The 13631-nt window shown below is 36.6% G+C and overlaps 2 protein-coding genes across 7 annotated transcripts in view; both read right to left on the bottom strand.

Moving 5' to 3' along the window:
- actn4 (actinin, alpha 4) overlaps positions 1 to 1806 on the bottom strand; it is a 45673-nt gene extending 43867 nt beyond the window's left edge. Inside the window, exons 1-2 of one of the 6 annotated variants that reach the window (XM_077206998.1) lie at positions 1614 to 1806; positions 1436 to 1523 (exon numbers count right to left, since the gene is read on the bottom strand). In XM_077206998.1, the coding sequence (XP_077063113.1) occupies positions 1436 to 1504 (69 nt within the window). In that variant the 5' untranslated portion in view covers positions 1505 to 1523; positions 1614 to 1806. Of the gene's footprint in view, positions 1 to 1435 lie in introns of all 6 variants that reach the window. The other 5 variants (XM_077207000.1, XM_077207001.1, XM_077206999.1 and 2 more) reach the window with 5 other exon arrangements.
- A 2192-nt stretch (positions 1807 to 3998) lies between these two features.
- The window catches only part of LOC143715313 (calpain-9), a 27217-nt gene continuing 17584 nt past the window's right edge, over positions 3999 to 13631 (bottom strand). The window contains exons 11-20 of the mRNA XM_077207022.1: positions 12086 to 12303; positions 10364 to 10406; positions 10178 to 10252; positions 10018 to 10078; positions 9711 to 9775; positions 8885 to 8953; positions 7998 to 8076; positions 7555 to 7671; positions 4482 to 4540; positions 3999 to 4225 (exon numbers count right to left, since the gene is read on the bottom strand). Coding sequence (XP_077063137.1) covers positions 4199 to 4225; positions 4482 to 4540; positions 7555 to 7671; positions 7998 to 8076; positions 8885 to 8953; positions 9711 to 9775; positions 10018 to 10078; positions 10178 to 10252; positions 10364 to 10406; positions 12086 to 12303 — 813 coding nt within the window. The 3' untranslated portion in view covers positions 3999 to 4198. The remainder of the gene's footprint in view (positions 4226 to 4481; positions 4541 to 7554; positions 7672 to 7997; positions 8077 to 8884; positions 8954 to 9710; positions 9776 to 10017; positions 10079 to 10177; positions 10253 to 10363; positions 10407 to 12085; positions 12304 to 13631) is intronic.

The raw sequence follows: 13631 nt of genomic DNA, 5'->3' as shown, positions 1-13631 counted from the left end.
ACAATGCAAGTTGCATGTAGGACACAGTCTTCCATGCACTGGGCTCTTTTGTCTCTCCACAATTAGGCAAAAGTTGTAAGTCAACAGGGTGTTTATGCATACTGTGCATATTATGCACACTATATAGGCTACTACAATTTAAAGCAGCATGGTAGTATGCAAAAACAAAAATAATCAATTAGATCAAACCAATCCCCAACCCCACTCTATAAAGCTCCGCCTTGCAAAAAAATGTCAGCCAACCAGATTTCTCCAAGGCGGAGTGTGTTTATGACTCTGTAAAAAGCACTGTCAAAGAGACAAATGTGACGCCTATTTCACTGATATCTGACAGGGATTTTATGCATGATATATAGCAATAGACATTGTCAATTCTATGGTGTTTAAATTAATCTTATTTGCAGTAGTCAAATTGTACTACACTGTATTGGACACCCACTCCGTTTTCTAGATATCAGCCATTTGAAACAGAAATTTGGCCTTTAAAAGTGTAACAAAACAAGTACAAAAGGGGGAGGGGCGCTGAAGAATTCAGTCAATCTCCTCCTTCACTCGAGTTTCTCAAATAAATGCCCCAGTTATGAGTCCATTTATGCCTCTGGGGTCTGAAGGGCAGAGACTGTGTCTATATGTGATGTATTTCTGTGTGCGTTTGCTTAAGGGCCTCCGGTGGGTTAATAATTGATTATTCGTCCAATCAAACTTTGAACTTCCTTTCTCAAACTCTCTCTAAAAGCCCAATCTGAAATCCTGTCTGTCACACACAAAACTACAAATCCGTCAAGCCTGCCTTTCCCCAAAAAGACACACACCCAAAAACGTCATTCAAATTCCTCACTATAATTCATGAGCATAAAACACTAGAACACACACCATCAATCTGATTATACATAGAAAAATGAGTTAACTAAATATATAAACGCGCCTTCAAGGTTAATTTTTTCATATTAAAAAAAAGATAGCCTCTATCTTTCCTCTCCAGAACAGCAGATAAACTCCAGAAACAGCATTTCGGCAGCTATTTTAAGCTCCTGTATGGCGATATCTACCGCTACTGCCATTTTAAATCCGGATGTCTGGCTGTAACTAGGAGTCTAAATGTCGCTTTGAGAAAGAACAGAGTAGGGGAGAAAGAACAGAGTAGGGGAGAAAAAGCAGCACTAGCGGATGAAACTTGCACTAGTAAAACAGGTTCAGCCGTTACAATGTATCACTCACGCACACACGCGCGCGCACGACTGAAACATTGTAACACCGTAACATTCGAAACCCGCGAAACATTCTAACATTCGAAGCGAGTTCTAAGCGCATATAAAAGCCGTCTAATGATAATAAGGCACATTATGCGTGACCAAAAACGTGTTATTCACACAAATATGCACCTAACACAGGCCCCTGTGGCGGCCCCCGAGCTTTTCCCATAAGAACCTCTTACCTTCCTCTGCTGTTTCTCCCAGGCCGGGTCCAGTAGTAGGTCCCGATCCCAATCGTTCTCCTGCTCCATGTATCTCTGCTGTTGACCGCTGTACGAAAAATGTGTTTGATTATTAGCAGCGTGATAATCTACCATGTCACAAACCCTAAGGGCACTGTAAAGACTCTTCCTAACCGACCAACGAGAAGGAATGAGACTGCACTACTCGCTCTCGAAGTCTTTGTTGCTCGGTGTGAAGTATCCGCTGCGTGGACTGACAGGATCCCCGCCGAAAGTGTGTTCCTCCACCCTTCCTTCTGACGAAAAATGGAGTAGGAGAGACGCGCCGCTCCCACTGAGGAGGAGGTAGTAGGCCTTAGAAACTCATGAATATTTAAATGAACTGTTTACTTATTCAGAAGATATCCGACCTTAGCTCTACCCACGAACTGGGTGGGCTTCTGCGATTGGATGATATCGCAGAGGGAAGTTTTTTTAAGAATAAAAATGTGAATTTGTGCTTGTATATGAAAATGTTCAATGAGGATTTCAAAAGGTTTTCTGAAAGGACGTAATAAATAAATGACGTGTTCTATAAAAGTACTTTAATAGGAATTCAAATATTACTTACATTGTATAAATAGATTTTATATAATATGTGTATATAATTATATTTAAATATTTTGGATATTAATTACATTTAAAATGTATTGATATATAATTTACACACACACACACACACACACACACACACACACACACACACACACACACACACACACACACACACACACACACACACACACACACACACACACATATATATATGTATATATATATATAAAACGTGTGTGTATGTGTGTGTGTATATATATATATATATATATATATATATATATATATATATATACATTTTATGCATGTATATAAATATTATATAATATAGGCTATTAAAATGTATTGATGTATAATTTACATATTTACATATACACGCACACATTTTATAGATGTATATGTGTATATTATATTTATTAAAGTATTTTAATGTAAATTAAAATATGATTCACATTATATAAATATATTTTATATAAAATGTGTATACAATTATATCTATTATTATAGGTAATCAAAAGCAATTGGCTTAGAAAATGTCACTTTAAAGATACTTATTTTTGTCTTGTACATTAGTGTATCCTGTATCTTCTAACTTTACACAAACAGAAAGAGTGAATCTATTATTAATACACTTTCCACAAAACACTCACCAGCCGGTTGTGTTGTTTTTCTAAGCTTTATTTGAATTCCACTGTATATACAGTTCTAATAACACATATTGTTTTGGGAAAAAAACACATGAATGTGTATAACTTGAATTTATTGTAGTTAAACTGGTCTGGTTCTCTGACAGCTTTAAGCTGCTTAAACCCAACATTAAAATTTCATGGTGTCTGTCAAAGGAGACATGAAGTGGGTCAACATCAGACAGATGAGTGCATCAACCATACGCTGTTGTTTACATTGTTTACAATACCCAAATCCTGAGTATTAAACTGCATCAAACTCATACACACCCCCAATGATTGATATTGATCTTTATTTACAGGTAATCTCTTCTATTATCTGTAATATCCAAATACAAATCGGTAGCTTATTTGAATCATTTACTGTTTTGCAATTCAAAGCAGCAGCGGCAGCATGTCAAAAATCATAGCTGGGACATTTTACAGACCTAGAGCTTATGCAAGATTCCTGAACTGATCCCATCCACACATATTTCATTATCTGCCATATTTCCCAGTCATGTGTGCTCTCAAAAGTTCTCACTGTAATAAATATTAACGGAACATGTCTCCAGAGAAAGAGGAACAACGCATTTAAAGATCACAATTATTCATATGAGTTTTGTTTAAAGTCACCATGAAATCAAAATTGACAATTCCATTTTTTATGGAATATTGCAGTATTTATTATAAATGATTTATCTTTGAATAGCATTATTTTTATTATTCATGTGTCTCGTAACATTTCATCAGACTAACTTCCCCCTTCCTCGCACAGCAACATCTCTTCTCTGATAATGTGTTTACTGGCGTGAGGGCGAGGCAACCTGTCACTCACATGAGATTGACCAATAGCAAACCACAACCATCCAATCAAGCCCCGCCCTACATTTGTTCTTGTTCGAGAAGCCGCTTCACTCGGATATACGTCACTATAGAGATGAAAAAAACTGGCGCAACTTCCGTTTCAGTTCGACTTTAAAGCAACGAGATCTGAGTAATATGTCAGAATATATATTATTTATTATTTTATAACATATTTATACATTTAAGAAATGTTAATTTTTAATTTATTATTGTTCCGATTCCAATTTATTTTTAAAGCACATGATACAGCAATGTTGATCATAGTGCTACTCAAACAATAAAACATTAAAATGTAACAAACACAAATTATTCAACTTTAGATTATTATTATTATTATTAAATGTAATAACTTACAAAAATAATACTACAATATTATTAACAAATAATATTTTTTATTTTTTATTATAGCCTATTACTACAAAAAAATATGACGCCAATTTCTGTAGAATTTTTTTTTATTAAGCAAATTCATTAATTGGCACCTGTCCACTAGAAGCAGTAAAATCTGGTTAATTTTTGCTCTCTACAGGTTCTGTGCAGTGATATATACAGTAGTTTTGCATCATATCCGCTGTATTGTCCAGTCCAGTCCAAGAACAGTTGAAGCAAATGTTGTTTTCCTGCAGCTGGTCTGGAATCAGTTGTACATGGTCATGTGCAGAAACTACAAATCAAGAGGAAGAGCAAAAGAAACAAACACATAAATATTCATTTGGCGCACAGTAAATGAATCAGATTTTTCACAAGATAAGAAATGCACGTCTGACTCACGTTATCACTGTCAGTCATGTTGCAGAAAGACGGTTAAGAGGAATTAGGAAGCTTGGATCTGACAGGTCGCAGATCAAAGAGGTGCAGAGGATGAAATATTGAATGTGTGTGTGAGATGCTCAACGCTCTCATGCGTTTCATGTTTTTACCTGTCTGCAGTTCACAGAAATCATTCCCATTCCCGTCATATCAAAGGACTGAAACTTGCCTGAAGACAAAGACAAACACACGCACACACAAGCAACAGTGACATTTTTAAAAGTGTGGCTTAACACCTTAACTGTCACCCCCCTCTTTGATAATTGACATTAAATGCACTAACTTAAATGGTTGTAATTCAAGAATGCTTTGGAATACAGACCTAAGTTTGGTCTGTTTTAAAGAAAACAATCACCAGATTATTATTGAAGTGAAAGCACTTCAATAAATTAAAGTATGAAAAAGTTATGGAAGTTATAATTTACAGTAAATCAAATATACTTTATTAATATTTTTTTTATATAAAATAAATATTTTACAAAATATTTTTTACTATACAATTACTATAAAATGAAAGCTATATATCTAACCAAGTTGTGTTCCAAATTTCAAGTTGATATCACAAAAATTGAAGTTCCCATGAGATTTTGTTTAGGCGTAGTACCAAAAATAGCCACCGGGCGCCATTGCATTCCATTGAATTTAATTGTATGCATTCTGCTGTAACAAATTCATAAATTTCTATCCAAATATTACTTCTGTCACTAAATATGGAACCTTGAGACTCAGAACTTTCTGACAATATGTGTTTTGTCAATATTAGAAAAGTTTTTGATAATAAATTATGAAAGATGATGCCCAAAAGGGGAGGGGCCTAATAAAAAAATACAGTTTCTATGGTAACGCAACATCCAATTTCAAAACGGTTTGCACAGGATTAATTCTGAGTTCGTAAGCATTCAAATGATACCTAATTTATGATAACTACTAAAATATGTGATATAATAATAATAAATAAAAAAAATTATATATATATATATAATATATATTATACTTTTTAGAGGACTTCTTACTTTACTTTTTAAAATATAATTTTATCTTTTTTTATTGACAAATACTAGATTATGTTTTATTATGAACTTTTAGCATTAAAAACCAAAGTTTCAATTATTAAAAGTGTGTGCGTCGACTTCTTGTGACAAAGGTCCGAAACTCCTTTAATGACGTCGATTTTTTTAGGCGCACTCTTGTCATAAATTCATATATTATTGTTCAAACATAATTTGTAAGAAAAAAACAGCGCTAAAATATCTTTTTAGGAGTCTTAGACCTTTCCAACGATATATAGTTTGTCATAATTAGATTAGGATTTAATAGTAATATAGCGAAGTAAAGTTAGATATCCCGTATACGGGATCGTGACAGTTTAATACAACCCCAAATCAGAAAAAGTTGGGACATTTTGTAAAATGCATTAAAATCAAGAATCTGTGATTTGTTATTTCTATTTAACCTTTTATTAGCTGAAAAAAAAAGTACAAAGAAAAGTTTTCCAATGTTTTCACTGACAAACATAATTGTATTTTGAAAATATGAACAAATTTTGATTTTGATGGCTGCAACACACCCCAAAAAAGTTGGGACAGAGACAAAATAAAAGGGAAAAGATTATCCAAATTAGATTATCCAACTCTTTTGAAACAGTCCACAATGAGCAGGTGAATTGGTAATAGTTGAGGGTATCTTGTTTGGGTGTAAAAGTGCTTCTCAGTCTTTTTAAGCAAAGATGGGACATGGCTCATCACTATGTTCCAAATATCATGAGAGAATTGTCAAACAATTAAAAAATCACATTTCTCAATGCAAGATTGCAAAGAATTTATGTCTTTCATCATCTTCCATACATAATATTGTCACAAGATTCAGGGAATCCAGAGAAATCTCAGTCTGTGTTGGGTAAGGCAGTCGACCTCTGTTGAATGTGCGTGACCTTTGAGCCCTCAGATGGCATTGCACAAGATACCATCATGTTACTCTGTTAAATACAGCCACATGTACTCAGGAGTAATTTGGAAAACCGTTTTCACTGAACACAGTCTGACGCTGCATCAAGAAATGCCACTTGTATCTCTGTTACGCAAGGAGAAAGCTTTACATCAGTTCTATGTGGAGATGCCAGCGAGTTCTCTGGGCCTGAGCTCATCTCAGATGGTCTAGAAGACAGTGGGAATGTGTGCTGTGGTCAGATGAGTCCATGTTTCAACTTGTTTTTGGGAGAAAATGGACATCGAGTTCTCAGTCCCAAAGACGAAAGGGACCAACCAGACTTTCACCAGCGACAGGTGCAAAAGCAAACATCTGTGCTGGTATTGAGGTGCATCATTGCAAACGGTATGGGTAACTTGCATTATTGTGAAGGTACCATTGACATGGAGGCATATATTTGGATTGTACAGAGACATAAACTGCCATCAAGATGACATCTTTCCTGGGAAGCAAGACAATGCCAAGCCTCATTCTGCACATGCTAAAACTGAGTAGATTCTAGACACTCTGCACCATAGAAGGGATGTGCCTCATGTTAACTGCAGTCCAGATATGTCTCTTATGGAAAATGTATGACCCATCATGAAAAGGAGAATCAGGCAATGATGAACACAGACTGTTGAGCGGCTGTCTTGTATCAGACAAGTTTGGGCAAATATTCCACTAGCAAAACTCCAACAATTAGTATCCTCAACTCCCAAATGATTAAAAAGTGTAATTAAAAGGAAAGGTGAATTGACAAATTGGTAAACATGTCTCTGTCCCAACTTTTTTGGGGTGTGTTGCAGCCATCAAAATGAAAATTTGTTCATATTTACAAAATACAATTATGTTTTTCAGTGAAAACATTGGAAAAATTTTCTTTGTACTTTTGCCAGTTAAATAAAGTTTAAATAGAATTAACAAATCACAGATTCTTTATTTTAATGCATTTTAAAAAATGTCCCAACTTTTTCTTATTTGGGGTTGTACTTAAATGAAGTACAAATACTTTTTAGGGCCTTCTAAACAGTATATTTACTATTTTACCATTAAAACCATGCAAACTTCTTTCTCTGAAATGTTATGCATGAAAAATATACTTTTATTTATAAACTATTTTAATGTTGTTTCTTATGCAATGCCAAACACTATTTGTATTTGGACAACTTTGCAATAACCGTGACAGTAATTTGACTTGGATGTGTGTGTTCTTACGCATCATGCAGTCCAGTTTCATGAGCAGGAAGAGGAATCCAGGGAAGCTGACGGTCATATCTGGCTCTGTGTAGCGCAGGCCGATGAGCTGCAGTATGAACTCATCCACCTGTATGCCTAGACCAGAGCAGACGAGCACAGATCAAGCTGATGATCAGCCCTCACACTCCTCCTCCAACATTCCTCTCACAGATGAATGAACAGGTTTCTCTTCTGAAAGCTGGGTGTGTTAAAGCCTGACGTGTGTGGGAAACCATTTCACTAATAGCGTCTGAGTAACAGAATGTGTGAGTGTGTATGTGTTCATTCTCTATAAACGAACTGTTGCGTCACTGAGTGCATTTGCATGTATAGGGTGTGTGTGTGTGTGTGTGTGTGTGCTCATACTTGCATTTATGTGCGTGTGAGTGTGAGTGTGAGTAAGTGTGTGTCATAGGTTTCACCTGCTGCTGACAGAGCGGGGGAGATTTCTTGATAATCCAGCGATTGGTTCTTGTTTTTGTCAAATGTCATAAAAATACCCTACAAAAACACATACAGAACATATAATCCAGTCTATATTTGATCTAAAATGCAGTAATGAATATTAATAAATTCCATGAAACAATAGAGCGCAACAGTCGGGTTCCAGCAGTAAATACTCCATTCATTTTCTCCATAAGGAAATTGATTTTAAATGACAACTTAAAGACAGACCTACTGTGAGCAACGAGATTGTTAATTGATGGTATTTGCTTTGTGGTGAAAAACTACATTACCCATGATGATGTACAGACAACTCCACCAATCAGAGAGTCGAAAGATCACGTTAGCTCCGCCCACTCCACCCAAGATTTTATATTTCTCCATCACTTTTAATTCGGATATCCTGTTTGCAATGCTTGGGAATTTAGTTCTTTGCCTCACTAAAGCTGTTGTATATAGCTAAAGTTTATGTTCTTTGTACCTTGTCCCCGATTTTCAAATACTTGTTTGCTTCAAATTATAGTCTGTAATGTTGTGATTCACCTCATAGCTGATTGGCTTGGTTCATGGTTTGTAACGTGTTTATGAAGTTTTTTTTTTTTAAATCCCTATGGGAGAAATGAATGGGAAAAAATTATTCCGGAACCAACAACACTAAAAAAGTGAGCGGGCACTAATGGACTCTTTAATAATTCATCCAAAATGAGGGTAAATTATAAAAGAATTGTCCGTTTTAGGTGAAAAACATTTTTTTAAATGTTCTTACTATGATGTCACTTGTCATATGACATGACAACACACTGCCTTCACCTCACTGTAATCAAACACTCCCTACACATTCATTAAAACAGGTAAATGTCCTCACCGTCCACTTCCGGAATTTTTCCCACAACGCCTGGAACTCTGTCAAATCGAGTCGACCCATTCCTTGGCTCTGATTGGTCCAGTTAAGGTGACATTCCGATTTCCACCCAATCTTATACATTCTTTTGAATTGCACCATAAAATACCTCACACACCCAGATGTGCCCGAGGAGAGGGAGATAAGACCCGGGCTATGCTGAGAATGGAGTACTAGCACACTGCAAACTATTCTTAGCAATAGAATGTGAATCAAACTGTTGCATGATACACTATCGGTCAAAAGTTTGGAATAATTCAGATTTTTTAATCTTTTCTGCTCACCAATACTGCATTTATTTGATCAAAATATAGTAAAACTGTGGAATATTACTCTTTAGCCAGAACTAGACTCGCGTATGGCTGTTAAACGAAGCCAGTGGTTATAATTTATAAAGTTATGGATATTTTTCTTACAAAAACGCATCGCTTCGCTTAGGAGGGCCTATATTAACCCCCTGGAGCCGTATGGATTACTTTTATGATGAATGGATGCACTTTTTTGGGGGCTTCACAATCCAAGGTACCATTCATAATTTTCATTTTTGGGTGAACTATCCCTTTAAGTTAAAGCAATAAAATTATTAACTGGAAATAAATAACTAAAACTGAAATTAAAACAACAATTAAACAGAAATAGCAATATTTAAAAAAAAATTAAAAAATGACAAAAGAACAATGAAATTATTAAAAATTAAGCAAAAAATTATCATGATAACTAAACATATAAAAATAAAAGTTAATTAAAAATATTAATAAAGTAAAACAAGTGCACTAGATATACAGGATACATCCATGAGCACCACAAAACTCTTGCATTGCTCCAAACTCAGTTTCTTCTCGCTACCTGCGAAAACTGACCGGACAGAAAACAAGAAACAACATCAACAAACTCACTTCCTCACTGGTTAACACATCACTTCCCGTATGGTCTCCAGCTCCGCTTGCAGAGCGAATGAAAAGAATTGCATTATAACGGCACTGGAGAGGAACAGTAAACATGACTTCTCCTGCTAAGAGTGTTTTGCATTGAGATGCAAATGTAGAAAAAAAGAAGTAAATAGATGAAAAGCACCGTTTGAATAAACATTTTCTCACCTCCGTTTGCAATGGCTTCAGTCAGCAGGTTATACAGATCCAGCGGCCTACAGTACGAACCCTACAGACAACGCATATGAACATACTGTACAACATGATGCATATGACATTAGATATGACAATACATGCACAAACTCCGCATGCAACTGACAGTTTTTACCTTGACACAGTGTTTCATGAAGAGAGCTTTGGCTTTGTTTATAGACGGCAGACCTGCGAGACGTGGAGACAGCGGCTGCACACACACAGACACGAATGGAAATCATTAAAAATGAGCAATTCAATGAACCCAGTGATCATAAATGGTCAAAGCAGTGAAACTACACAGTAAATGTCTCTGTTTTACCGGTGTAGGTGAGGTTGCATCTATTCCAGGTCTCACAGCAGCTCTGCACACACACACACACACACACACACACACACACACACACACACACACACACACACACACACACACACACACACACACACACACACACACACACACACACACACACACACACACACACACAGGCAATGCTGTAAATTAATACTCTGTGTAGAAAAAAGTTTTTTTCAAAGTTATAAAACCAAGATTATTGGAGTATGTTGAACAAGAATTTATTTTCAGTGTACGTTAAAACAAAGACTTTAGATTCATATTACATCAAAAAACAAGCGTTTCTCTCATGGGAAATGAAAATAGACAGAATTGAGTATTGAGTATAAATATATAAATATAGAGTATAGAGCGATAGCGTTAATAATTTTTTTTGTACTCATACTTTTAGTTAATTTTTATTAAGTATGCTTAAGTAAAGTTGAAGTATATAATAAGTGTACTTTATGTAGTAAGTATACTAATATCAATGTACTTGTAAGTATACTTTTACTTTTTCAATACTTAGGACTAAATTGGCCCACTTTTTAATGTATAAAAGTATACTTGTAAGTGTACTATAAGAATAACAGTAGTAAACTTTGAGCTTTGAAAGTTTTTTATTTGTACTGCAACTATACTACAAGTAAAATTATAGGTATAATAGTATACTTGACTAGGTTACTAGTCAAATAGCAATTTTCTTTAGTTAATAAAAGTACACTTTGAAGTATACTCTCAATGAACTGCTAGTTTAGTTGTTTTATACTGCAAGTATCCTTATACGTTTTCTTTAAGTGAAAAACATCATACTTGTAGTTTACTATTTATATATTATTTTTTGCACTTTAAGTATACCACTGTGTTCCTATTTAGGTATTCATTTTTTAAACTCGAAATATACCTTTCACTGTACTTTAACTCTTTCCATTTTAAAAACATTTTATTCTAGATTCATACATTCTTTTTATCAACACTTGAAACTTATTTTTAAGTTTCAGTGCAATTTAAAGTATATTTATGAGAAGTACATAAAAAGTAGACTGAAAGTATACTTATTTTTAGTTTAAAAGAAGTATACTAATAGCACACTTGAATAAACTTCTTTTTCGTAAGGGTAACTAAAACTTTTAACCAATTAAAAATAATTTTCGTTAATGGAAATAAGGCTGAAATAATAAAATGTAAATATTAGACAAAAAAACGTACACTTAACTCAAACAAAAATGATAAATGTTGCCTCGGCATATAACTAAAGTAAAATAAGCGGAAGGACTAAAATTACTCAAACCAAAACTGAAATAAAAATACATAACAAAAACTAATAAACAGTAAAAAGCACATTACAAAATTACTAAAACTTAAACTAAAATTAAAATAAAGGGAAAATATAAAATAAAAGCTACTTAAAAATATTTTAAAAAATAATAATATAATAGTATATAAATACTATTAAAATGTACTGCTGCTCTTGAGAAATATTTGAGTTCACACTGAGATCTCTGACTTTTAATTGCAGCAAGTCTAATGCAGTATTTGTTGTGTGTATCATCATCATGATCATCATCATCAAAGGTTTATTAAGGACACACATGGTCCAAAACACAAACAATAACAGATTAGATTACGGCGGTCCGTTTCTCAGTATAAACACCGTATGAACTGAGATCGGGTTAGTGATTTTCACACATTAGGCAGAGCCTCACTCACTTTATGGCATTTCCTTTCTCGGTCAGGACTCTCAGGAGGAATTCTCCCACCTGATTGGTCTCCGCAGCGCTGGGAATAATGATGTAATTGCCGGGTGCCAGGCGACCGCGCAGCACAAGCTCCCGCCGCGGGACGTAACCGTGATCTTTAATGGTGCTGAGCACCGGACTGTGCAGAGACACATCCCGGGAGGAGAGGAAATCCTGCTCGGATCCGGCCTGATCACACAGACACCGGACTCAGACGTGCAGAGAGACACTAACACACTCAAATCAGGTCAGGATGATCTCAGAAACTGTAGAATATTATAAAATATTCACTACTGAAAAAAAGTTTGCAATAACTATGATTATTAATGTTTTTGAAGTGTCTTTTGCACAGCAAAGCTTAATTTATTTGATAAAAAAAACTAAATATTATATAAAATATAAAAAACAAAAAAAAATATTTTTGTAATTTCAAATAACTGTTTTCTATCTGAATATATGGTAAAATGTAATTTATTCCTGTGATCAAAGCTCACTGTGAATTTTCAGCATCATTACTCCAGTCTTCAGTGTCACATGATCCTTCAGAATTTAGTATAATATGTATATGTGTTATGAATTCTGTCCGTGTTTCCCAGTTCTTTGTGTTTTTGGTTTAGTCCAGTTTTCTGTTTCCTGCTCCTCGTTTCTTGTTTAGTAGTTCCCCATTATCACTATTAGTCTTCCCAGGTGTCCCCGATCAACCACGCCCCCTTGTTATCTTGTTCAGCTCGTTTGCCCTTGTATTTAAGCCCTGTGTTTCAGTCCGGTCTTTGTGAGTTCTTGAATGTGTGTGTTATACAGTTGGTCCTGTTTCTAGCCTGAGTCTTTGTCAAGTTTGGAGTTTGTGTAATAAAGTGTGTGCTGCAAGTGGATCCTGCTTCTTCCTTGCTTCAACCATCATCGTTACAGAAGAACTCACCAAAAATGGATCCAGCAGTTGTCAGCAACCAGGCCCTCAGAAGTTTCCTTGCCTCGATATTTCAGGAGGGCCAATCCATCGAGAGGTACGTGAGGGACTTTATGTCGTGCTGTCGTCTGGGGGCTTTAGACGACCTCGAGCTCATGGACTTGTTTTGGAGCTTCCACCGCCGGTCCAGCCCAGAGCCCCCTTCGCCTCCGGTCCAGCCCAGAGCCCCCTTCGCCTCCGGTCCAGCCCAGCCCAGAGCCCCCTTCGCCTCCGGTCCAGCCCAGAGCCCCCTTCGCCTCCGGTCCAGCCCAGCCCAGAGCCCCCTTCGCCGCCGGCCCCGTCCAGCCCAGAGCCCCCTTCGCCGCCGGCCCCGTCCAGCCCAGAGCCCCCTTCGCCGCCGGCCCCGTCCAGCCCAGAGCCCCCTTCGCCGCCGGCCCAGCCCAGCCCAGAGCCCCCTTCGCCGCCGGCCCCGTCCAGCCCAGAGCCCCCTTCGCCGCCGGCCCCGTCCAGCCCAGAGCCCCCTTCGCCGCCGGCCCCGTCCAGCCCAGAGCCCCCTTCGCCGCCGGCCCCGTCCAGCCCAGAGCCCCCTTCGCCGCCGGCCCCGTCCAGC

Source organism: Siphateles boraxobius, unplaced genomic scaffold (assembly GCF_051911475.1).
Source record: "Siphateles boraxobius isolate OS27281-9 unplaced genomic scaffold, OSU_SipBor_1 6, whole genome shotgun sequence".
Taxonomy (NCBI): domain Eukaryota; kingdom Metazoa; phylum Chordata; class Actinopteri; order Cypriniformes; family Leuciscidae; genus Siphateles; species Siphateles boraxobius.
The sequence above is the reverse complement of the archived record's forward strand: the minus strand, read 5'-3'. Positions and strand labels throughout refer to the sequence as shown.